General features: G+C 40.4%; 1 protein-coding gene across 1 annotated transcript in view; it reads left to right on the forward strand.

Annotated features, from left to right (window-relative positions):
* The window catches only part of LOC147623083 (uncharacterized), a 19,937-nt gene extending 13,694 nt beyond the window's left edge, over positions 1 to 6,243 (forward strand). The window contains exon 4 of the mRNA XM_086821134.1: positions 6,051 to 6,243. Within this exon, the coding sequence (XP_086677260.1) occupies positions 6,051 to 6,088 (38 nt within the window). The 3' untranslated portion in view covers positions 6,089 to 6,243. The remainder of the gene's footprint in view (positions 1 to 6,050) is intronic.
* The last annotated feature ends 16,859 nt before the right edge of the window (positions 6,244 to 23,102 follow it).

Genomic DNA, 23,102 nt, shown 5'->3' on the forward strand with positions numbered 1-23,102 from the left:
TGCATTTAGCACGTGCTGATCGGATAAGACAGTTGAATATAACGCACAAAGAACGATGTAATGTTAAGCAAAGAACAATATTTAAAAAAAATAGCCAACTAGAAATGTAAAAGCAAGGGTGGAATTTATTTAGCACATTAATTGGTCACATCATTTAGCACGTGCTGATCGGATAAGACAGTTGAATATAACACACAAAGAATGATGTAATGTTGCAAAGAACAATATTTAAAAAAATAGCCAACTAGAAATGTAAAAGCAAGGGTGGAATTTATTTAGCACATCAATTGGTCACTCGAGGGAGCAATATCGAACACAAGAACGTGTTCACCAAGATTGCAATATGAACCGACATACTTCTAGAGAAAGGAATGTGATAGACACTCCAATTAGAAGTAGAAGGGTTCAATTAGATGCAACTAGGGCTTCTCGTCGTTCAATTATAGAACGAACGAACTTCAAGTACCTCTCTATTCTTCATCAAGTTCCATTAAGAGAGGATATAAGACACACGTCTATGTACCCATTAGTGTTTTGCACTCCAACTCTTCACTCCTTGCTAGGATCTCTTAATCACTTTTGTAGTTTTTGCCATGCTCAATTGTGGAAACATGAGACAAAAACAGCTCAACGGCATGTTGTGGGAAGCCATTGTTGTAAAGTGGGGCGTGTGTCATTGTTGCCATTAGAGGAGCCACTTGAGTTTCTAAGAATTCTATTGCATGGCAATGATTCTAGAAGCAAATTATTTAGAAAGAACAATAGTGTCCTAGCTTTTGTATCATTGGGTGCTCATATTGATGAACCGTTTTTGGGAAATAGAGGCACATATAACTTTCGAGTTCATGGCAGTGTATATCATCGTGTTGGAACTTTATTGTCTAATGGAGGACGGGAAGAGTGCCCACGTTTTATATGACATAGAGTATGAGCTGCAAAATCTTTTGGATGGCATGCTTGGTTTGGATCCTCGTGTTTTAGCATTGTTGCAGAGGATGATACATGCATGCAATCCATATGCATGTGCATTGCGAGCTGTTGGGGAAGTATTGAGAAGCAATCCACATGCTCTACCTCTAGGGACAATACTTGGTTCCCACAGCTAGCAAGGTTGCTGCTATCATGCCAGGGCAAGGAGATGATGCCAATGTCGGCTCTATCGAGACATCCAAATTTTTTTGCGCAATGGGTTTGTGAGAAGAATATCTAATTTTTTGCGCGATCATACATGCCACTCTTATATGTTGTTTTATTTCCACCACGAGGGGAGGATGGTTGGCATCTATACATTCCATATGTTGGTGTTCTTGCCCCATATGTTGGTGTTCTTGCCCATGCATCATTACATGAGATTCATAATTCAAAATGTGTTACTCAAAGACAATATTATGCATACCGGTTTGCAGATCAGAGTTGATACCAATGCTTGCCTTCTATATGGGGGAAGATTATTGCAACAGTACAGTGTTGATGCATATAGTAGCATGGAGGAATTGAGGTTGGTACGGATACGTAATAATCAAACAACCTTGCGTGTAGAAGTGCATCAAGGATTATCGATCATGGTTAATGTAGCTGATGGTGCAAGAACTATACTGGGCAACACTGTGGGACGTAAGAGTTGTGCTACTATCTTCTTTTACAGGAGAGCCACGGTATATCTATCAGCTATACCAAGATGCAATGGCAATTATAAGGAAGAAGAGTAATTCACTTGCAATCCACAATGGTCGGAAATATCTGAAGCATTGCATTGCTTCCAGGGCAGAGTGCGCAGGATCGACCGGATTTGACAACGCGTGTGTTTTATCAAAAACATAAGGATATGATGAGGTCAATTACAAAGGATAAATTTTTTGGAAAAGTGGCTGGTTATGTTTGTGCGATTGAGTTCCAAAAGAGAGGTTTGCCGCACTCACACATATTATTGATCTTGGTAGATGAATTTAAGGCAACTGAGATTAGTCATTATGATGATCGATTAGTATGCACAGAGCTGCCTGATAGGGAAATGTTTTATGAGTTACATGAGATTATTAGACAATGTAATGTTCATGGCCCATGTGGTGCACTAAATCCCATTGCTCCTTGCATGACTAATGGGAAATGTAGATGTCGTTATCCGCGTGTGTGCCTTCTCTGAATCTACTGTGGTGGTGGGTAGTGATGGCTATCCTATTTATATGCGTCGAGATGATGGCACGAACATACAAGTGAAAGGGACTGTGGGAAATGTAGTTGTCGTTATTCGCGTGCGTGCCTTCTCTGAATCTACTGTGGTTGGGTAGTGATGGCTATCTTATTTATATGCGTCGAGATGATGGCACGAACATACAAGTGAAAGGGACTGTGGTAGACAGACATTGGATAGTGTCATTTAATCCTTTCCTCTCCATGAAATACAAGGCACACATCAATGTTGAAGTATGCTCCACAATCACAGCAGTTAAGTATTTGTATAAATATGTGTACAAGGGTCATGACAGAGCAACAATCATCAGAATGCAAACTGTAAAAATCATGTAGAAAGGCAAGGAGAACTACAACATTCAACTAATGGTGTGGTAGATGAGATTAGTGTACTTGGATGCACGTTATGTGTCCGCATCGGAAGCATGTTGGCAAATTTATGAATATGATATGCATGAAGAAAAGCTCGATGTCCAAAGATTACAAGTTCATCTTCCCCTACATAATAATGTTAAGTTCCGAGATGATGATGATTTACAGAGTATAATAGATAGAGAAAGAAACAAAAAAACTACCCTTATAGAGTGGTTTGCATGTAATGAGTTGCACGATGATGCAAAAGATTTGCTTTATAGTGACGTTCCATGCCGATGGGTTTGGAACACAAGTCTTTAAGAAGTGGACTAGAAGAAAGTTAGGCAATAGCATTGGTCGCATGGACAATGTTTCTCCATCTACTGAGCAATATTTCTTGTGTATGTTGCTTATTGTTTGCAAGGGTTGTAAGTCTTTTGATGACTTGCGCACTTTTGATGGGCAAGTCTATCCTAGGGAGCATGCATAGCTAGAGGTTTATTGGAAAGTGATGAAGAATGGTTTATATGTATGCAAGAGGTCGTGTTTCATCAAACCGGTTCGCAAGTGAGACACCTATTTTTCACAATTTTGGTTTTCTTTGAGCCAGCCTCTCCTGGCCTTCAGTGGGCAAGATTTTCATCGGATGATTTTTTTCATGCATTACAATTGACTATAGAGAATTTAAATGATCGTCAAGTAGTGGCAAAGAATGAGGCTTTGTTGCATTTAGAGTGCATTCTTCAGCATACTACAGGCTGGAGTTTGGTTGAGTTTTAGGGAATGCCTCCTGTGGATAGATCAACTGTGTCCATAGTTACAAATGGATTATTACAAGAAGAGAGAATGTTTAATGTTAAGCAGCAAGCACAAATTGCCGATCGAATGAAAACAACTCTAAATGATTGTCAACTAGCAGCCTTTAATCAGATTTTGGAGGCAGTATATGCAGGTGTTGGTGAAGTGTTTTTTCTTGATGATCCAGGAGGGTATGGCAAGACCTTTCTCTATAATTGTTTGCTTTCTAGATTGCGTGGGGAGAGGCATGTTGCTTTGGCATGTGCATCTTTTGGCATTGCAGCCTTGCTACTAGGCAATGGTCGCATAGCTCATTCACGGTTTAAAATACCATTGGACCTACATGCAACTAGCACCTATAACATAAAGGTTAATAGTCACTTGCAGATGTTATGAAGCTAGCTAAGCTAATAATATGGGATGAGGCATCCATGACCCATCAATATGCCTTTGACGCCTTAGATAGGACATTTAGAGACATCATGGGCAGTGATCGGCTTTTTGGTGGAAAGGTGGAGATTTTAGGCAGATCTTTCCAGTTGTTCCAAAGGGAGGACGAGAGGACATTGTTAATGCCGCATTATGTCACTCACAAATATGGAGAGACACTAAAGTATTAAAGCTTACACAGAACATGTAGGTACTTGAAATGGTGATAACTTAACAGAGCATGAATTCATACAGTGGGTTCTAGACATTGGCAATGGAACAGAGAGGGGGGGGGGGGATAAAAGAAGGTATTGTGTCAATTCCTTTAAAAATGCTTTTAGAGAGAGGGTCTATGGAGGACTTGATTAAATGGGTGTATACAGGGCTTCTAGGCGTTGTAGATTGTGCATCATATTTTAGAGAGCATGCTATTCTTGCACCTCAAAACCTTGAAGTTGATGCGATCAATAACAGTGCACTCGATGCCATGCTTGGGGAGAGCAAGGAGTACTTGAGTACAAATTCAATTAATAACACTGGTGAAGGTTCTTTTTTATATGCAACAGAGTACCTAAACAGTCTTAATCTTGGTGGTGGTTATCCAACTCATCAACTGATTTTGAAAAGAAATGCTCCAATAATTTTATTGTGTAATCTAAATCCTCGAGAAGGATTGTGCAATGCTACTCGATTAACATGCAAGGAATTTCACACAAAGGTGTTAGAGGCAAAAATTATTACTGGCACTACTAACATTGGAGATAGGTCTTCATTCCGAGAATAACTTTCATTCCAAGTACATTGTAGCTTCCATTTGATATGAGTTCCTTGTTCGACTCGCATTTGTCATGACAATAAATAAATCACAAGGCCAAACAATGTCTCTTTTAGGATTATACTTGGCAACTCCAGTGTTTAGTCATGGACAATTATATGTTGCTTTCTCCCGTTGTGCGATCATCGAATGCTGTTAAGGTATTTCTTCAAGATACTACCTATGAGACCAATGTGAGTGGTCGAGAGATGGTTTATACTACCTATGAGACCAATGTGAGTGGTCGAGAGATGGTTTATACTACTAATGTTGTATATAAGGAAGTTTTGCATTTGGCAACAAGAACTACCTAGAAGCAATTTGTTATGTGCCTAATTGTTGCCATTTACCATAGAGTTTTATTGGTGGACTTGGAAAATATATCAAATGCAATGACAATTATCCATTCCAAGGGAAAATCTGATTTATTTATTACTTTTGCATGCAATCCAAACTGATAAGAGGATTTACATGCTTTACTTCCAAGACTATGCATGGACTGTGCATGCAGTGATCGACCTGATTTGATAGCTATGGTCTCAATCTTGGGGGAGGATATCCATCTTATTGCTTCGCTTACAATAAGTAACATTGCTTATAAGTAGATCTTCTAGGTAATAATTTTAGGTATCATATTGAAGTTATGTGTTCTTATGTTTTGTATGTGTCTTTTTGTATGCATGCATGTGTATCTTTCCTATTAAGCACATCCTTTCCCTTGCCATATGACAAGAGGAGGATGCATGCCAAAAGGAGTCTCCATGTCTCTTTTGTTCTTTCTTTTATGTATATATTCTAAAAAGTTTTGTTTTGTTTTAGGACAAGCATGCACTACATTCTATTCACTTTAGATATGTTGGAGTCGAGGGTTGAAGGTTTACAATTTATATCCATTTTTTTGCTATTTATTCATGGTTTTTTAGTGCATGACATTATATAACTTAGTTTATTTACAGAGCCACTTCTTTGGCATGCACCCCTTCCTCATCAACATGTTTCTAGGATTATGATAGACGGCCATAGGATGGGTGTGTAAATTATAAGATATTATTTTAAAATTTTCATGTTTCTTTATATAACTTCTTAATTTCTTCTTTGTTTTAGGATTTTGCTTGTGGTGGATTTTTTTTGGGTAAAATTTGTGGAGGAGGGCATTGAGAGATATGGGATTAGTGTTTCCAATGAGGAGTTGGGAGTATACTTATTTACAAAAGAGTATGTTTGTGACACTGACTATGACACAGAGAGATGTGTTGCCTCTTTTGAGGGATACTTTATACCAGAGGCTTGGACCTTATTCACTACGTATAGGAATTTCTCCCTTCGATATGAGTTTTTTGTGGCACCTGTGACAAAGCTCTATTTCAATCTTCATTTGTGTCTGGTAAGGTTAACTATAACTATAATAGTTTTTGGGTAATTTTTTAATTGATGTTTTATCAATAATTCTCTCTTTTCTTTGTAGGACCACAAGTGAAGAAGACATCCACACTTGATGGTTAGTGTAGTGGAGATGTGTCAGTTGCATACCATGTTGGACGATAACATCATGCATCACCTGTCATTGATGGCTCTAGGAAGCGGAAGCTTCACTTTTGTACTGATCACTAGATCGACCGATTGATTCTCGCTACTTTTACTATTTTTGTTTTTTTATGTTGATCTTTTTCATCGCTATAGACAACGATGATGTTATTTTCATATTTAGTTGAAAATCGTTACTTATAAGATGATATTAATCTTTTTTATCGCTATACAGTGAGTATGTTATTTGCATGTTTAGTTAAAAATTGTTACTTATTCATACATGTGTTTGTGCTCATTTTATATGGAGAGAGAGAGAGAGAGAGAGAGAGAGAGAGAGAGAGAGAGAGAGAGAGAGAGAGAGAGATGTGTATATGTACATGTATGTAACATAGAGAGAGAGACACACACACACACATACGTATATATAACATAGAGAGAGAGAGAGAGAGAGAGAGAGAGAGAGAGAGAGAGAGAGAGAGATGTGTGTATGTACATGTATGTAACATAGAGAGAGACACACACACACACACACACACACACACACATACGTATATATAACATAGAGAGAGAGAGAGAGAGAGAGAGAGAGAGAGAGAGAGAGAGAGAGAGAGAGAGAGAGAGAGAGAGAGAGAGAGTGGGGTAGGCTCCTATTAATCTAGGATTTGAAACATATCAAGCTGGCAATCCTACTTTCAAACCTTTGACAATAGCTTCATCCACTCCATTGACAACAAGTATATCTGTCCTATCACTTTCTCAATTTGTTCCACTAGCTGACAACCAACACATACATGTAAGTTTATGACTTTTATATTAATATATTTTTCTGTACTATCTATTTTAAGCATAGAGGAGAGCATGGACACATGGTAGGGCGGCAAGAGAAGAGTGCAGTCATGTGTATGCTGGGGAACGAATGCTTTGCTTTTTTATGCTACGGTAAAAGAGAGAGAGAGAGAGAGAGAGAGAGAGAGAGAGAGAGAGTGGGGTAGGCTCCTATTACTCTAGGATTTGAAAAATATGGAGCGAGGAATCCTACTTGACAATGGCTTCATCCACTCCATCATCGACAACAAGTATATCTGCCCTATCACTTTGCCCATTTGTTCCATTTGCTGACAACCAATTATATACGTATGAAGCATGAAAAAGCAAGTTTAAGAAAAGAAAGAAAAAAGGTTTTCCCTTCAAATTCTAGGCCTAAATTGTAGTACCTCTAAAACGCGCAAGGGGAATTATGGACCAGAACCTTTCTGTTCTTTATGCATTCTAGAGGTACCCTTATGTAAAACATGTATAAAATAGAAATTTTATTTTGTACCTGACTTTTTTTGTTGCTTTTCTTATTTCTTCTTTAATGTTTTTTTGCCTCTTCTCAATTTGCTCTCTCTTTTTTGGAGGTGATAAAACCATAAAAAATGCATTGAACTTCTCTCTTCTCAGTTTGCTCTCTCTCTCTCTCTCTCTCTCTCTCTCTCTCTCTCTCTCTCTCTCTCAGAGTCAACCTCCCTCCTCTCCCTTAGAGTCATGCAACAACCTTTTCTCTCTCTAAATTTGTGTGTATTTCAGCCCCTCTCTCCCATGAGTGCTCATTAACAAGTCTCTCTTTTATTTTGAGTATACCTCACCCTCTCTCTCTAATAATGGCATGTATATTTGTGTGTATGTCATGCCCTCTCACCTTGAGTGCTCTCATTAATGGATCTCTCTTTTTATTAGTGTGTACCTCACCCTCTCTCTCTCTCTCTCTCTCTCTCTCTCTCTCTCTCTCTCTCTCTCTCTCTCTCTACTTAAGCATTGGATTTGGTGTGTACCTCACTGACTCTCTCTAATTTTGTTGTGTACCTCACCCCCTCTCTCTACTTATGGTGTATGCCTCACCCCCTCTCTCTACTTAATGCATAGCCTTGCTACCATGTGTGGGCCTCACCCACTCTCCCTAGTTAGGCAGAGCCCTATTAATGTGTACCTCACCCACTCTCTAAGATTGTGTGTGTACCTCACCTACTTAGTACTTACCATGTAGATTTGTGTACCTTGAACCATTATCTTCTACTTACCCATGCAGTAACCATGTAGTTTTGCATACATTGAGCCACTATCTTTCTTAATACCCTTTAATGAATACTATGTGTATACCCAACTCAAGTTAGGAGGTAGGAGAGTAATTGAGGCATTGCTAAACCATTAGATAGTATTTCTGTCCACATTTGGACTTTGTCGCGCATACCTTTTGGAGAAAAAATGTGAAATTTAGTGTGGATCCTATTTGGACAACTAGAATATGTATGAAGGGTCATTGATGCCTATCCTCATTCCCTCTGCACATTTCCTAGGTACCCTTGGGTATAGTCCTTTTTTATGAATTGATTAAATCAACTAATTGTATTCTTCATGGACTGTATTCTTCATGAGGATTGTATTTCACTTTTTGAATAAGTTTTGCAATTTGAGAAATCAAGCCATGTTATTTTAATTTATTTGAGATACCTTAGTGTCTTGAAGATTCGTGTGCATTTTCTATATGGTACCTCTCCAGAACGTGCAGGGAAGGTAGTAAACATCCAGGAGCTCAACTTGTGTGTCTTCTAGGTACCCTTCTTGACTACTATACTTATTTGGATGCATTGGTTTTTTTAATTCTTGGTACCTTGATAATGTGAAGAGGGTTCTTGGATCTCCATAATGTGACCCTCACGCGTTTTCTAGGTACCATGGTTGACCATGAATTGAGGACATTCCTTGTGATGTAAATTGTTGTAGGCCTTTTAAAAAATGGCAATAAGGACAAAGTAGACTATTAGAAGAATAGGGAAAGGTCGAGGACTTGCTTCTCTTGCTGCTTCCAAGCCCAATTCAAAAAGGCCAAACCAAGGGTCACCTTTGTTGCAGCTTCAAAGCCCAATTCAAAAAGGCCAAACCAAGGGTCATCACCTCTGTTGCAGCTTCAAAGTCCAATGAATTACTAAGGACTCCATCTATTACAGCTTTAAAGCCGTCAAAGTTACCAAGAAAGCATAAGCCAATGCATTTGCATTAAAGACATGCATATAGAAAGAATCAAAAGCTATCAGCACTTAGGGAGATAAGGAAAGCTTAGAAAGCCACCAACATTTGTGTTCCCAAGGCTCCATTCCAAAGATTACTAAAAGATTAAAAATAGGGTTAAGTTAGTACACTACAGCATTGGATGGCTTGCAAATGACCACCACAGAGGATTACATTATAGAGTTTTTTATTGACTCATACTTGCTTGTTGCCCATGCACATAGATTAACAGTGATGGAGAAGGACTTCCATACACTTTGCATGCTGAGGCATAGAATAAACATGTTGTGTCGAGGGAAATGCTTATGGCTCCACTAGCAAGCCCAAGGACATAGAGATCACTGAGATCACAGGAGACCAAATTCATAAGAGAGATACAAGGGCGAATTCAGAGAAGAGAAATATTCTAGAGCAGCAATAGAGCAAGGAACTAGATAAATTTTTCAGGCATCATTAGAGCCTTGTGATTGTAGATGTTAGAGAGAAGACAACTCTTTATTTCAACTCTTTTCCATGATCACATCCACCACAAGTGCAAAAGTAAGGATATATAACTTGGCTTAGTTTTGACACTTTGCAAGAAGATGAGCTAATTGGCCGTGTTTTGTCTTTTTGGAAGACGATGAACTAATCGACCTTGTTTTTGGTTAAGATGTGTATCAAGGCTTGCAACTTCTCTTGAAGGATTTCCAATTGTGGGCCTACTAGTTAAAGACTTAACACACACAGATACTGTGTGAAACAATTCTTTCAATGCAACCCACCATGTCAAACAATTTAATTAAGCAACAACCTCATATTGTTTATGCCAGATGCCAACACAAAGTGATAGCCATACATGTGGATGAATGGTGCTTTTTCATGCTAAATCCATCCTTAGTCACATTTACGACAATATAAAGAGATAGTCTACTCTTCACCTTACATATGCATACTTTGCAAAACAAGAGGATAAAACTCAACATGAAGAGTTGCTCATTGGACAAGCTAGCCACATTCAAGCATGTTGTTCTCATATACAATAAGCCAGAAGAGGTCAAAAGTAATGCCTCCCAAAAGACCCTCTAGGAAGCACGCAATCGGGAGTACTTATGTTTCTTGCTAATCTCCCTATTAGTAGAATGGCAAGACAACAGTCTAGGGTGGCAGACTAGTCAGGCAATGCCGTGGGAGACATGAAGACCCCTGCCGGAAGTTTAGGGTTCAAACCCCAACTCTAAAGTGGTTGCTCGGAATGCTCCGGACTTCTCTCTCGTGGACAGGCTTGTGTGCAGTGTATGTGCATCATTCCCTTCCTCACTCAGCTCTCACTTAGCATGCACACATGAGAACAACTACAAGATAATCATTCACTCTATAGAGTAAAAGTTGACACAACAAGGATGGGTAATAACAAGGATGGGTAATAACAAGTGTGCCCCTTGATCCATTCCAGAAGTATTACAAGTGAGACATAAGATATTTGTAAGACTTTGACACATCACAAGCTCCATGACATGATAGCCAATTAACATCGCAAGCTTACAAGGCTACACTGTAGCACATAGACCATAAGTCTACACACACACACACACACACCAGCACACTCTCTTCATCCATCTCTCTTTCCTGTAGTAGTTGATCACTCTTTTAAGTTGTGCCTTCTTGATCTTGGAAACGGCTCCAAGGTGGGTATACTCCATTGCCTCTACATGTGTGACACTGAGGTGGTGCTCACGTTGTGTGATGTGGGTCGACTGCTCTACCAGTGACCCTTCTACTGCTATTTCACCGCCAGGCGCAACACTTGGCACACCCAGTGATAGAGCTTCTGCTTCCGGACCAGTTCCCTTGATAAAATTTTGCTTGAACTTGAAGAACATCTCTAGGGGGTGTGATCCGTGTAGGTGGCACTTTTTGGAATCCTATTTATCTTCTCTACATGTTCTTCTGAACAGCCTAGACCCCTATTGGTTGCATGTGATGTCTTTTTATCAAAAAGTCTCACCACTGGTCTGAGTGGAGTTTGCCCCAAAATCTTCTTTTTTGCCATTGGTATTGGTCTCCACTCAACCTGGGTAGCCTCCTCATACTCTTCCAGATTATCTAAAGAATGGTTTTTTGCTCTTTCCACTACTGCTTCTCTAGTGCTCCATTCCCATGTGTTGACACTTGCCGGTGGTTACATTCTGGGTGGAAGCATTCTCTTTCCCTCGGGTGTCTGTGAGAATACAAATTGTGTGTACGGGTGCTCCAAGGGAAGAGGTTTTTGGCAAAGTATAAACTTTGTTCTCGGTGCATTTTTTAAGTACTGTGACAACTCTATATCTGCCTTCAGCAATTCAAAAAAACATCACATGACATGCCTCAAAGAATGGGTTGTCTATGCTGGCCCCCATGGAGCTGAGGAACTATTGACTTGTTGGTCTTTCAAGCGTTCATTTTCTTTGAGTAAAGCTTGGGTAGCATCCTGCAGCTTCTAGACCTCAATCAGCAGTTCACCTCTTTTCTTTCTCGGCACACTAGGTGACAACATCATCTGTGTGTTTTTAGTGTGCTCAGCTCCGCATTTTCTCACTTTTGCATTCTCTTCTTAGAGTCTAGAAATTTCTTCCTTTGCTTCCCTCAGCTCCAATTTCCATTGTAGCCTTGTTTTCTGTGTCTGCTACACTTTTTCGGCTACTTGCTGCCCTTCTTCTATTTGCACCTCCAGGGGCAGCTTTGTAACTTTCCCAGTCTCGAGGTCCTTCCTTCCGAAGCTGGTTTTCATTTTCCATGCATTGTTGCAATTCAAGTTCTAGTGTATTCAACTCCTTGATGGCATCCATTTTAAATTTTATACTTCTTTCCATCTTTTGTTTGTATTCCTCTACTTGGTCTCTTGCCTCGTCCCTTTCCTGACGTGCATCCCTTAATATATCTGCATACTTTTTTGTGGGCGTGACCTCTTGCAACTCCTACTCTGCAATAACTTGTTCCTTTCCACCAACCTCTTTGCTTCCTTCTCCCAATGTTCCGCCTTCCGCGTGGTGGCCTTTAGTACCTTGTATTAGACTCTGATCTTCACCTTCTGTTTGTTTCCCCTTTCCAAAAGTACTGGTTATGGGAGATTCATGGCCTACTATAGCTATTGCTATTGTTGTTGTTATTTTTGTAGACGTTGTTGGTGTTGCTTCTGTTGTTGGTGTGGTTGTTGTTGCTCCCCATCATTATCATTGTTATCCTCTAGGTTATGGATGACTTGTTGGGGCTTGCAAGACATTTGTTCCTGGATCTCCACCAGAGCTTGCAGCGCTTGATCCCATACTCTGCTCAAGCTGGCCTTTGTTGTTCTAATCATTGCTACTTTGGCATCTAGCCGAAGACACAGAACTTCTTCTTCTTTCAGGCCCTTTAGGGCTTGTGCCTCTGAGTGAGCTACGACCAATGCTGTTGTGCTATCTAGCACCTCGTTCTTTAGACCTTGAATTGTGTCCAGCCCAGACTTTGGTTGGCTTCCTGGCCTCTTCCAACTTCGCTCGTAACCTTCCTATATGTGACTGGAGTAATTTCTTGTCACTGGTAAGGGCTCTGATTTTTCCTTCACTCAATTCCTTTTGATCCACCAGTGACCTTTCCGCCATGGCTATCTTCCTCTCTGCAACTCCTCATTTTCCTGTGCCATTGATTGTGACTTGGTCTTGTTTGTGGCACTTAATAGTATACCATGCTGCTTCTGGTTAAGTGCACTGAGCTGTGTGATGGTACTCTGGGCCTTTTTTTCATACTCCTCTACTATAGAGAGAGTGTGTGAGAGGATCTTCTGGGCCATGGTTAGCAGCCCCTTGTCCCCCTATGAAATTGCTGGCTGGGGATCACTTCCTCTACCCTTGGCTTCATGCTTGTATCTACAATGCCATCAATGGGTAGACCTAGTGCATGGTGCACTATGTTTTTTGAAATTCTTATTGGCTCCTTCCCCTCCACATGCACAGTGTTGGTTTCCAGGAGCTGATTGATGAGACTTGCTCCATCTTTTGGGTCCTGCAGCTCCTCCCACTGTCGGCGGTCAAGAAGCTTTTCGAACGTGCACCTTCTTGCCCATTCTTGATTCTCTTGCTTCCTCAGGTCTGGTATTAACATAGGCATGCTTAGGCTCTTCTCTAGTTTTTTGTCAGACCTGAGCGTGTGTTGATTTTTGGCATGGTGTTGTTGTCTAGAAGAATGCTGTAGATGGTTGGTTCAAGCGAGCAGAATGAGAATGCAAGTGTTTGTGCTCTTTTTATCCATGCTTCCTCTTCTTTGCTTCCTTTTTTGGGCTATTATCATTTTCGGCTTCCCTATTTTTGATGTGATGTGGCCTTTGATTTACATCATGGCCACCACCTCCGTTTAATGGAATTAAGGCGTTTGTGCCATTTTCCCCCCTTACCTTGCGAGTGGAGATTTAATGATGCTATGACACTTGTCCTTCATGATGCAATCATCCACGTGGCGGCTCGGGCTGGTGCATGTCTGGTCACTTGCTCTTTTGTCATTCGGACTCTGATTTGTTGTAGTACCCAGAGATTTAGTGGTTTGATAATTCTTGCAGAGTGGCCACTCTTCCGTAGTCTTGCGATCCATGTGATCGTCCACATTGACTTCTACTAATGAAATCATACTGCAGTAGATGTCCTGGATTGTCTCTTGATCTTCTGCTTCTTCTCCTTCTGGTGAAACCATTGACCGTTTTTGGGAAGGGCATTCCATCCAAGTTCTCTAGGGAAAAAGCATTTTGGCTCACCATGTATTTCACTTTGAATGGTCCTATCCACCTGTCTTACCCCGGATGGGATCCCAGTTTGGCATTGTAAACTAACACAAAGTCACCTTTTTCAAAAATACTATGCTTGAGATGTCTGTCTGTCCAAGCCTTCCTTCTTCTTTACACTATTTCTGCTTTCAAGGAGATGATTTGTCTCTCTTATTCTAAGGCTAGGAGTTCCTATATTCTATGCTCTCAAGATTCTTCCATTGGAAGCTTCTCTTGAATTGCTATTCTAAGACTAGGTACCACTTATTCCATTCGCATGACTGTTTCTAAACCATAAACCATTTTGAATGGCGTTTGCCTAGTAGCGACCTTGAATGATATCAAGGTTGCCTAGTAGCAACCTTGAATGATATCCGGAATGCCCATAGTGCAGCATCTAACTTCTAGTCCCAATCATTCTTGTTTGTATTTATGATCTTGGTAAGCACCTTGTTGGTGGACTCTGCTCGACCGTTGCAGTGTGGATAGTAAGGTAAGGACTTCTTGTGATTAATCAAGTATCTTTCCATTAATCCCTTCATCACCTTGTTCATAAATTGTGATCCTTTATCATTGACTATTTCTATTGGTAACCCGTGCCTTGCAATGATGTCCTTAAAGAAGAACTTCACCACCTCTTCTGCGGAGTTGCTTTTCACAACCTTGACTTCTGGTCACTTGGTGAAGTAATCTGTTGTGCCACAATGATGTATTCACATCATCTGCCCTTTGTGGGTGGTTTGATGGGTCCAAAAAAATCCAATCCCCATTTCATGAATCACCAGTATAGGTGTGATGGGCATCCTATCGAAATTTTCGGGTTAGCCCATCCGCTGTGTGATAGATATCACAGTTCCTTGCTTCCATTTTGGCATCTCTCATGACAGTTGGCCACCATAAGCTTGCTTGTAAAATATTCCACGCTGTTACTTCGCCACCCATGTGTCCTCCAGTGATGCCATCCAGAACGCATCTTCGAAGAATTTGATCTATGCTTCTTTTGTAGAGTTGCCCGCCCATCATTGTAAAATTTTTGCTTCTTATGGCAATTCTCTTCTTCTTGTCAGCAGTATATCCTTCTTGAAAAGATCCATCTTCCAAAAACTAAATCATGTCATAATACTAGTTTTTCTCAACTCCAGATGATGTAACTGTGAACAAGTTGGCATCTGGAAGCTGATCCTCTACACCCTCCAAAGCAGGTTCCCCAAAATCTAGTCTGGACAGATTGTCCAATGCATTTTCTTTTCCAGGTGTGTGTTGAATGGTGAACTAAAATTCTTGAAGTAGGAGCATCCATCTTGCCATTTTTCCTACTAGAAAGGCTTTGTTCACCAGATATATTAGAGCTTGATGATCCACATGGAGAAAAAATTTGTTTCCCAGAAGGTAGTGCCAAAAATTATTCATAGGCGAAGATCATGGAGAGGGCTTCTCTCTCTGTTATACTATAGTTTCTTTCTTCTCTCTTGTAAGAGCCTTGTTGGCATAATGTATAGACTGCATGTACCCTTTTTGTTTCTCTTGCATGAGTGCGCTGCCTAACTGCTCTACATGAGGCATCTACATAAACATGAAATATCAGATTCCATTAAGGGTTGATCATTACTAATGTAGAAGACACCATGCACTTGAGCCAGTGAAATGCCTTCTCACATTCTAGGCTCCATTCATATTAGCATCCTTCTTTTACGCTAGAATTCCCGTTTTGCCCGCATCTCCAGCCATTCGTGGTGGCTAAGGTCCTAAGTCTTCGAGTCATGACGAGTGAAGCGATCAAGCTACCTGCACCAGTCTAGTCTAACCTTTTGGTGGCTCTTTCTGATGAACAGAGATATGAATGGGAGACATCTCCAAGGGAAACCTCACGACCTGGTGGTCAACGTGGCGATAATGACATTTATCCATATGCCACTGATTAAACTCCCTTTAGTTTTAGTTCCTTTTAATTGAACCTAGAGCATATAACGGATATGCTACATGAGCCAAATATTTTAAAAAACTTGTATGCCACTTCACTTTGCCAAGAAATCTTACAACCTGCCTTATGTTTTGGGGAGTAGACATTTTGGTTAGGGCCTCCACCTTAGCTGGATCTATGGCCAATCCTTGGGCCAACACAATGTGTCCTAATAGAGTTCCGGATTTCACTGCTGCAAAATGCACACTTGGCCGGATTTCACTGCAAATGCAGCACTAGATTGAATTCATCCTCTAGTTCTAGGCTCATCTTTACATTCTTTTCTTCTCTTCCTTCCCCTAGATTTACTTCCTGTAATTTGTCCGAACTCACCTTGGATGCATTGTTTTCCTGGTTTTCTTTCTGCTTCATTACCCAATCCTGGATCTCTTGGATTTCTTGTTTATGTTTCAAGTTCCGTGCCCACTTAATTTCTTCCATAGATTTTACCTGCAGGGTCTGCTTAGCTTCGAGCTTTCTACTTTCCTAGACTTTGCTTCTGATTTTATTGATTGATCCTCAACCACTTCTGCATTTTCGACCTTTGTTTTAGTGTGTTGCCTTATTGTTTCCTCCACATTTACCATGTACAATGGTACTAAGTCTGGGTGTTCACGGAGTATTTGGGTTTCTTCATCATCATCAAAACCTTCTGACATGTATGTTTCGGCATGGACTGGCCTCTAAGCAGATTTTAGTGGTCCCTTAGTATCCATGGGATCAACATATACCTTCCGCTTACCCTTTCAGATGGTAATTCTATTTTTGCCCCAGTCTTGCTTCACCTTACCATGCCTTAGCCACCCCAGGGTCTTTCTAGTAATACTTGGTAGGACCGAGTGTGATTTTCTGTGGTGATCACCACTAGATTCACCTTGAATTCAACTTGTTTGATTCTCATTGTGATACATTTTTGATAATTCCCTTTGGCACCACTATTCTATTGTCAGCCATTCTTATGTTGAACTGAATGCGTTCCCATTTGAGGCCTAGACCCAATGCGGTTTCTTCTGTGACTACATTCACCCCAGATCCTCCATCTGCATCATTAATGAGAACATTGTTGAGTTGAATTGTGACTTTAGCCACTTCGTCATCTCTGGATGCTGGCGGTTCTTCTGGTTGCATATTGCCACATACCGAGGTCTCTTCCTCCACTGCGTGCTTTAATTCTTTGTTAAGTCCTTCAATGCCTGCTAACAAGATCTTGGCTTTGAACCTTGGGCATAAGTCTAGTGGTTGCTTCAGCTAAACTTGTCTATCCCAGCAGTAATGACATTACATTTGATTGCAACCAATTAGCATCTCTATGGTTCTCTTCCCAGCATTCCTTGAAGTGCTCTATATGCTTGCTTCCACTTGTTTCTGGAATATCTGCAGGGATTTCTCTTGCGTTATCCTCCTTTTGCTTGCCTTGCCTTTTTTCTATTTCCTTTTCAATTTGGATTCTCACTTTTTCCTATTATTCCCAATCCACAACTGCTTTTTTGTGGCTTCTTAGTGAGTCTTGACCATCAATCGGAGTTATTACCACCCTATATTCATTTGCCTTAGCCCTTGTTATTACTGGTAGGATGTCGTGCACCTCCAATTGCATGTCTTCTGCCTGCATCATGTTGGCACTTAGCAGATTCTCCTTGAGCTGCACATCAGTTCTGCTTGTCTATCTTCATCATGCTTTTTCTTCATGGCACATTCCACTTTGGTATGTCCAGGCTGTTGGCAATAGTAGCATGTAAAATTAATGGTTCCTTCCTTGGCTTCATCTTGCAGAAAAACTTCCGCGACCTCTATCCCTAAACCTTCCCCTTCTAGGAGGTCTTCTTTTTGCTCCTTCCTGTGCGGGAGTCCTCATGTCTCCCACGGCATTGCCTGACTAGTTTGCCACCCCAAACTATTGTCTTGCCATTCCGCTAATAGGGAGATTAGCAAGAAACACCTGGCGACCCTGCTAGGGAATTCACAACAAACCTCTCAGTGTAGCAATCTGCACCATTGGGGAAGGGTAAGAGGGCTTTGAAGCAGACACACAATGAAATCACAGTATGGAGGGAACCTTCTGGAAAACTCAACATGAAGAGTTGCTCATCGCACAACCCAGCCACATTCAAGCATGATGTTCTCATATACAAGAAGCCAGAAGAGGTGAAAAGTAATGCCTCCCAAAAACCCTCTAGGGAGCACGCAGCCGGGAGTACTTCACATCGTCCAAGAAGATAGTATGAAAATATCTGCTAGCTCACATGAGGAAGAGCAGGCTTCAGAACTTAGATACAATTCAGACCAAGAAAAGGAGTGTCAAGAAAGAGAGGCAGCACACACTCCTAGTTTGGAAAACCCAAAAGGGAGGAGCAACCAAACCAAGGTGGTTGCACGATTAGGGTGCCCAGTTTTGTCCACTCAGGCACCCTGTAAATAGTTTAAAAATAACCATTTGTTTACCTTTAGTGGCTAATCTCTCCTAGCTAATGAAGGCATGCTTTCAAGTTCTTTTGTTGAAACACCACATGTAAAGTTGGGAATATATTGCATAATCTGATTAAGCATTAGATAGTCTAAAGTCCTCATTTCCTTAGGTACAAAGTCAATGTATATACCCTGTCCCAAATTTGGACTGATTCCATAAAATGATAATATCATTTACATATAAACTCATATGAAATTCCCACTTTGGATCCTATATCTTCACATGATATAGAGATTAACTTGATTTTTTGAGAAACCTTTAAGCTATTTGTTTATTTTCTTTAAATATTTCAAGGCCTTTAAAGTGTTATAATATATGCCACCTTTTGTACCCACAATAACTACTACTTAAGATACTCAATCTTGTAGATCAAAAGAGTGGTAAGATAGTGAGACATTAGTAGAATGTGGTGATTACTCAAAATTGAAAATCAAATAGTTGGATTTTTAATTAACTTTTTTTTAAAATTCTTCCAGGCTATCAAAAGGCCTACAAATATTAATAATCTAATTAGTAAAATTACATTTTTGATGTAAATCATCTAAAACCTGTAGGGACTAGTGTACTTGTAATGGTGCATCTATGGAAAAAAAAATTAAATCACTCTAAGTATGGAAAGATAATTTTTAATCATTTCATCATAGTTTTTATTAATTAGACTAATTTATATTAATTTAAGTTATATTGAATTAATTTGAGCATGCCTGTGTATTTTCTATTAGTTGCTTGATCTTATTTGAAGTACCTTGCTCCCCAAATTTTCTCTCCAAACATTATCCCAGTCCAGCATAAACTGGACAAAACAGGACACCCTAATCTTGCAACAACCCAATAACATGAACAAACCACAACCAAGTTTGGAAAACCCAAGAAGGCTAGCAAGTCAAACATTGTATTCAACAATACACAATACCTTAAATATTAAATGTAACGAACCTTTTTTGCTTTGTCAATTTATAAAGCTTGGATTTTGATCAATCCATTTTGTAAATCCTTGCATTTTTTATTCTTCTCCCTTATCATCAATACCTATGTCACAAAAGGCATGTCATGGTATGTCTTGCAATTGAGTTTATTAAAGTTTAAGGTGAAGTATTACTTGTCTTTTATTCGTGGTAAATCCAAAGCTTTGAGGCAAGTCTACCTCATTCTCATTCACCAAATGCATTCGGATTTGGTAAAGTGCACACTCTTCTCCAATCGTCAAAGTTGTTTGGAGACCATTGTGCATCCAAATGTCAATGTCAATAATTGGGTTATTTAGCATGTCCTCAAGGTCGTGGCCTAGAGAGATTAATTGATTGTTCACCCTTTGAGCTCTCTGATAGTAGAAGTCTACCCTACAGTGAATACCATTTTGTATTTTTGTGTCCCACCTACAATCTAGGAATTCCATAATCATGTCTGAATCTAGATGCTTACAAACAATCATGGTGTTTCTTAATGTGATCCTTGAGTTCGCAAAAAAAGTCTATGAAAACATGTATTGGCATTGAAATTTTAACTTTAACTAGACTTGATGCTTTAACCCTTTTTGAACCTCCTGAAAGAGCTTACATCTAAAGGCCTCACATATATTGGAGCTTGGGAGAGGCCACTCTAGGCTTGTGAAGTTTGGAAGGGGGATGCTTTCAAGCCTACCTTTAGACATTGAACTATTCTAGATGGTAAAATAAGTCATAAAGAAAATACCAGATTGGGCTAATGAGCTATGTGTCCTCCCTAAGTATTGTTGCTCCCCTATGAAGGAACGAAATACATTGAAGACCTACATAATGCTCTCAACGTGCTGCCATTCTCTCTACAAAGATGAATAGACATTTGAGCAAAAAATAGAAAAATTAGACCACTTTTAAAAGAAAAATGAGACTAGATTACCAATGTTTTGAAAACATACAATGATTGTGTAGACAGAAGCTCTAAACTTAAAGTTTGGCCTATTAGTTGGGAGGCCTTCTGGTCGGTCTAGAAGGTTGAGCTCCTTGGGCATGAAGACATGCTCCACTAGGACCTAGTTAATGACCTTCTTATGGTCTCTCAGTGAGAAGTCTAGTACCGTACCTTTCTAGCAAAAGAGAAACTCATTATAGTGAGTCTTTCTCTTCTTTCTCCTAGCATGAAGTAAAACCCATCTTTTGTTACTAGCTCGTAGCGGCAACGGGGAGCTCGACCGGGCGGCCTCCGAGACTGTCCATAGAAACATGGGCGGCAGGCGAGCCGAAGTTCATGGGAGCGGGCGGTCGGGCGTGGTCTCGCAGGCGGCCACATGTGTGAGCAGGCAGGCCACTACATATGTCTAGCAATGAGAATCCCTATCCTCATTCCCTCTATGGCTGGGTGGTGATCTAGAGCTCTCCTCATCCGTCGTCGACGAGTTGCCACTACCATAGCATGACACCAGTATAAGAGCTTGGGTTCTCATCTTCACCACATGAACGAGGGCTGAGCCCCAAAGGTTATCAAACTTATCAAGATTTTCTTTTTGAGGTGTGGTGGAGAAAAAAATCACCTGAAAGAGCCGCCATAGCTGCAAAACAGAGAAAACGCTCTTCATGGTTTTTGGGCTTGACGAGGGGGTGTGGTGTGTGTGGAGGAGGAGGAGGAGGAGGAGGAAGTAGCAGCGGCCATACCCGCCTTCTCTGCAGGCAGCGAAGCAGCCGTTGAAGTGTGGGTAGCAAGCGTGTGATGCGCAAGAAGCAAACAAGCGTGTGATGTGCAAGAAGAAAACAAGCGTGTCACAGCAGCAGTGGAGAGCATATACTCTCTCTTGCTCACAGCACCGGCCGGCTAGCGAGCCATCACAACAAAGGGTGGTCGATCGAATTGGTAGAGCGGTAGTTGGCAACTAAAATCTGGCAGGGGTCGACAACATGGACTGCCAGCGTGGGAGAGCAAGGAGAGTCACTCTCACTTATCGACCCTAGAGAAGCAGCAGTCTCCTACAACAGTAAAGGAGTGCGCACAGTAAAGAAGGAGGGTAGGTTGACAACGGCGTGCTTAGAGATTTGGACTTTAGTCCAAATATCCTTGGGAGGCTTGGAGGTTTGTCTCTGTAGTAAGGCTTAGAGATTTGGACTTAAGTCCAAATCTCGTTAGGAGGCTTAGAGATTTGGACTCAAGTCCGATTCTCTCTCCAATGCGTTGGGAGGCTTAGAGATTTGGACTCAAGTCCGATTCTCTCTCCAATGCCTGGAGATTTGGAATTAAGTCTAAATATCCTCTTTATACTTAGAGATTTGGACTCAATCTCCCTCCAATTACTAGAGAATTGGAGTTAAGTTTAATTCTCCCTCAAATTCCTAGAGTTTTGGACTTGAGTCCAAATCTCTCTCACGAATTTCTAGAGATTTAGACTCAAGTCCGAATCTCCCCTCTATGCTTCGAGATTTGGACTCAAGTTCAAATCTCTCTCCAACTCCTAGAGATGTAGACTCAAGTCCAAATCTCCCCTCCATGCTTCAAGATCCAGACGTGAGTCCAAATCTTCCTCCAATTCTTGGGCATTTGGACTCAAGTTCACATCTCCTCTCCATGCTTTGAGATGTGGGACTTGAGTCCGAATCTCCCTCTAATTCTTAGAGATTTGGATTCAAGTCCGAATCCTCCTCCAATTCTTGGAGATTCGAACTCAAGTTCAAATCTCCCATCCGTGCTTTGAGATTTGGACTTGAGTCCAAATCTCCCTCCAATTCCTGGAGATTCGGACTCAAGTTCAAATCTCCCATCCATGCTTTGAGATTTGGACTTGAGTCCAAATCTCCCCAATTCTTAGATATTGGGACTTAAGTCCAAATCTCCCCCTTAAACCCTGGAGATTTGAACTCAATTTCAAATCTCCCATCCATGCTTTGAGATTTGGACTTGAGCTCTCTCCGATTCTTAGAGATTCGGACTTAAGTCCAAATCTCCCCCCTAAACCCTAGAGATTTGGACTCAATTTCAAAGCTCAACCTACTGCGAACCACAGGTACCCAACTGTATACTAATTATTTACTATAGTGTATATAAAGTAATTATTATTTTGATTAATTATTAAATATTTATTATACCATATAATTTATAATATACTATATACTATGATATATTAATTAATTATACTATACTATATATTATATATATTATATATTAATTAAATACTAATTATTAACTAATACTAATTAATTAGTACTATAAACGTAAAAAAAACGATGAAATATTAACTAATTAGCTAAAATTAGCTCAGTGAATCTTATGCCATGTTAATGCAAGGTGAGGCGTTTGCCCTTCGAGTTGGATACAGAAACCGTAATAATCTTCCAAGCTAGACGGATAGCCTAATTAATATTGCAAATATAATTATCATTATTGTCCACGGCGGCGACAACACGATATTGCGCTCCGCACCAGCTGATGCAACAGCAACGCCGTGCCTGATGATCCATTCGGCCACAAGCAGCAGCGATTCATTCGGCCGGCCATAGCATGGGTGTTCAGATTTACTGTGGGGCGGAAGGTATGATTAACATAGTATTGCTGCTCTGATTACAGTTATGAATAATATTAGTATTGCTGCCTAAATACAAAAACCCTAATATTCTTCTTCTTCTTCTTCCTCCCTCTTCTTCTTTTTCTTCTCTCTTCTTCTCTCCTCCTCCTCCTCTTCGTCTTTCTCCTCCTCCTTTTCGTCTCCTTCTCCCTCTTCTTCATCTTAATCCTTTTTTTCTGTAAACCCTAAATTAAAAAAAATAAAAGACTGTTTTTTTCTTTCTTCTTCTCTCTTTAT

This window comes from Cibotium barometz, chromosome 27 (genome assembly GCF_041138505.1).
Source record: "Cibotium barometz isolate CiBa-2024 chromosome 27, ASM4113850v1, whole genome shotgun sequence".
Taxonomy (NCBI): domain Eukaryota; kingdom Viridiplantae; phylum Streptophyta; class Polypodiopsida; order Cyatheales; family Cibotiaceae; genus Cibotium; species Cibotium barometz.